This window comes from Carya illinoinensis, chromosome 15, assembly GCF_018687715.1.
Source record: "Carya illinoinensis cultivar Pawnee chromosome 15, C.illinoinensisPawnee_v1, whole genome shotgun sequence".
Taxonomy (NCBI): Eukaryota; Viridiplantae; Streptophyta; class Magnoliopsida; order Fagales; family Juglandaceae; genus Carya; species Carya illinoinensis.
In genome coordinates, this window is record NC_056766.1 from 3,630,671 (window position 1) to 3,634,436 (window position 3,766).

At 41.4% G+C, this 3,766-nt stretch overlaps 1 protein-coding gene across 1 annotated transcript; it reads right to left on the reverse strand.

Annotated features, from left to right (window-relative positions):
* Window positions 1–1,749: 1,749 nt before the first annotated feature.
* On the reverse strand, window positions 1,750–2,761 carry LOC122296115. Its single transcript, XM_043105554.1, has 2 exons — window positions 2,438–2,761; window positions 1,750–2,298 (listed from the first exon to the last, which is right to left on the reverse strand). Exons 1-2 carry the CDS (start codon window positions 2,759–2,761, stop codon window positions 1,750–1,752), a joined length of 873 nt encoding a protein of 290 aa, XP_042961488.1.
* Between the last annotated feature and the right edge of the window lie 1,005 nt (window positions 2,762–3,766).

The following is a 3,766-nucleotide window of genomic DNA, read 5'->3' on the forward strand; positions in this document are numbered from 1 at the left end:
ATTGTTCATTACTGTCATGATCCATACTCATTTCTGGATAATCATCGGGATTGTTAAATGCCAGAAATGTTTGATCATTAAGCGTAACGGTCCGGATGAAGTTATGTATCACACAACATGCGATAATAATATAACGTTGCCGAGTTGGACAGTATTCAGGCATGTTTTTTAAAAGTCGAAAATGCCTCTTCAACACACCAAAAGTTCGTTCAATGACATTCCGAATAGATGAATGTCGATAATTAAATAGATCTTTATATCCTTGGAATGTACGATTTCCATGACGTTCAGATCTGTGGTATCTCACCCTTGGATACAGCAGCATATATCCCTCCATGCAAGGGAATGCAGAATCTACCAAATAATAATAACCTGAGATTTCAGTAGAACAATAATCTTTTTATAAATATGGTATAGAAAATTATTGACTACTTGTTAGGTACAAATTAAATAATGTGTAGAAATTACCGTCTTGAGGCCATGGAAAATTGTTCTCCGGACGCCTTAACGCATCAATTAAAACGCGAACATCATGGGCTGTACCCTCCCACCCGACGTATACGAATGTGAATTTCATATTGAAATCACATACACACAAGACATTCTGGGCAAGTTGCTGATACCGATTTAAATATGCGTTAGTTACGGAACTCGGCACAGCTGCGTCAATCATGACCCCATCCATTGCACCATGACATTTCTGCAGATTTTGTTTTAAACTTGCATAAATTCCAAAATCGTGTATTGGAAATATTACGTCATTTGTAGAGTGCATTTTAATCTACGAAAATAGATAATGTAAGAAAAATTGACCTTGAACCATGGATAATATCTAGGATTTCCTTCAATATAAGACATCACTCATGTCGTCTGACTTGGTTTAATCACATGGCGCGCAAGGCGACATAATGCACGCATTACTGCGTACACATGTCGATTCACAGTTCTAACCGAATGTTGAAATAGATTAACTAAATTTCGTTGAACTACACCATGTCTCACGGTGTAGCAAAACATTTTTAAGGCTTCCTCCAAAGTGACCTCTCGAGTCAAATCACGCAAGGCCACATCTCTACATAACTGATCGCATAAGGCCCGGAATGCATATACCTCCATTCAAAACATCTCGTAACAGTTATCAGGATGTCCATTTAAGACTTCGTTGATATACTCCCTTCCACGCAAGCCAATATTATGTTGTGGCCTAGGCATACAACATTGGGCACGGGATTGCTGCTCCTCCATCATCATGTTCAGAAGGGTCACATCTTCTTGCGTACCATCATTACATCTTCTTCATGCGTTCCATTTCGCCCATCTATCTTTGTCAAATGTATTTGACACATTACTACTAGAGCCCTCCTCGCTTGCCTTGTTCTCCTCGGTGTTTATCTCATTATTCCACCAACTATCATTGTCCATGCTGCGCTTTTAAAAATATGTGGTACGTAAATATTTAGAAGTTTTCAGTATTTATAATACTAGGAATAAAATGAACTCATTTTATATGAACTTAGCAAGTACTTTTAAAAAAATTACCACGCCAATGTTTGAACTTAAATTAGCCCACACGAAATACGATTGTTAGAAATCAACATAAAACTAATAAAGTTCTAGATAAAATATAAGTAAAAGAAAGTGTCAGATAATTCTGTAAATCCAAAGCAAACCCAATATGCGTGGTCAGTTAGTGACCACACCCAGTGCAATTTCAGCTCTGGAGTCATGGTCTGGAAGACATTGATCATATTAGGATCCAAAAAAGCTTTTGTTGCGGCAAGCTGGACGTCCAAATGTAGGGGAGGGGGTGATATCATACAAAAACTGCATACACTGTGTAACACTGTTATAACCTGTATCAGACCCAGTATTTGAACTCTCGCCTCTACTGCACTTTGAACTGCATAGGTCAAACATCTTTGCATCTAACTCTGCCCGCGCTTTAGAACTAGCGGTAATTGTTTTCAAGGCATCAGCTAGATCTGGTGAGATTGATGGCCCGGCTGCATCCCTACGTCGTCGTCGAGGAGTCATTTGCTGCGGCGCCCCTCCTTGTGTTTCGGGAGTGATCTCGATGGCATCCAGATCCATAGTCGAGTCTAATCTAGTGCCAGTGCCAAACATGGGACCCCGGGCCCTCAATTCATCCTTCAGATGCTGCTCTTCTTCTCTAGAGGGGGGTTCTTGCGTTGAGGCAAAATGCAACACCCCTGTTGCGACCGCCTGACCAAAAATCATGCAGAGGACGTTGTAGTTGCCACAACCGTTGTTCTTGAACTTTGTCCACTCAGATCGGACCTAAGAAATGATAAAAATAATTAAACAAGTTGATTATAAAAGTTAAATGCATTTAATGGGCAATAATGGGCCATAAATTGATTACATAAAGCAATAAATTAAAAATACATCAATTAGACCAAAAGAATAGGAAGGTTACCCGAATCGCATTTGCCCAATGTTCGTCCGAACCAATTACAGTTTTTGTGATGGGGTTCCAACCCATGCCCGTTTGACCCATTAAATCTGTAAACTGGTGTTGTATCTTTTTAAGACGAGCGATTTTTCCCTTCACTTGTGATAAATCAACCCGCTTAATACGCAGGTTATTGAGGCGCTCAGCTAGTCGGACACAGTCACGGTTTGTTATTTTGGACCCCACCAATTTATCTTCGAATGTTTCTTGGTACAACATGTCAATCAGCTTGTCCTCAAACCCACAAGCCCACAGGTCATGATCACGTTGAACCTCTACATCAGCCATAGTATGCTACTAATAGGCAATAAGGATTAGACAGTTTCAATTCGAGCTAGCTCTCGAATTGACAAAGGCTCCATGTTCACCCACAAACTCTTCTCATCAGGAACGACGCCCCATATCACCCTAACTGGGAAATCTCTTTAAGGGACTTCAAAGGCGAGAAACTCCCAACCCTGTTTAGTGATGAAGAAAAACCTGATCGTTCAGTTTTTGGCATTTGAGTGCCGAGTTTCAAATCGAGCCAACGTTTGCCCTTTATCTTTCTTGCAAAAGCTAGCAATGTTGCCCTTGATCGTTGGCCTCACGTTGTAAAAGGACTAGAATTCTCGAGCGGTTAGGTCAGGATAAATATCCGAGGGGCTCCAATACCATGCGAAAGACTACGTAGGTGCAAAATAAGCCCTCAATGCGAAGGGATGGAGTTGAGCAGGTGCCAAACCGAGTAAATCCAAGATGTTGCAAAGAGGGCGACAGAAGGGGAGTCTCAACCCATGAGCCAGAAGGGACGTGGTTAAAGTGACCTTGCCTGCGAACCCTTCAACGTTGCAGCACCTGGATGGAGGAAGCTCCAGCACTACTTTTTTAGGGATGCGAAGTTCGTCCCAAATCCCTGGAAAATTTTTCTGTCTGAGGGCTGAACTCCACCCTTACTCATCAAAGATTGGGGAGTCTGATGCTGGGGAAGGTTGTGCAGAATTACCACCATATTCGATAATGAAAACTTGAGGTAAAGAATGACAAGAAAGCAAAGAGGACGGGATGGGCAAGTGCAAAGAAACAAGAACAGAGAGAAAGCAAGGGCACAAGGAAGGGAAGTGAGTAAAGGGAAGAATAGAGGAGACTGGCAAAAGGGTATTTAAAAAGGGCAAATACGAAATGCTAGCTGTAGGGATCATGACCTAACACTAGAACAGAAAAATAACCGTCACACGGAACCCTTACCATCGCTACGTAAGCTAAAAATCATGAGGGCTCTTTGATTTTTGAAAATGTGAAACGACACAAAGA

Excerpts from the sequence above, each read along its gene's own strand:
- LOC122296115 (XM_043105554.1), bottom strand. The coding sequence starts at position 2,761 with ATGGCTGATGTAGAGGTTCAACGTGATCATGACCTGTGGGCTTGTGGG. Across the intron at positions 2,299-2,437 it reads ATTGGGCAAATGCGATTCGG|GTCCGATCTGAGTGGACAAA; the intron begins GTAACCTTCCTA and ends ATCATTTCTTAG.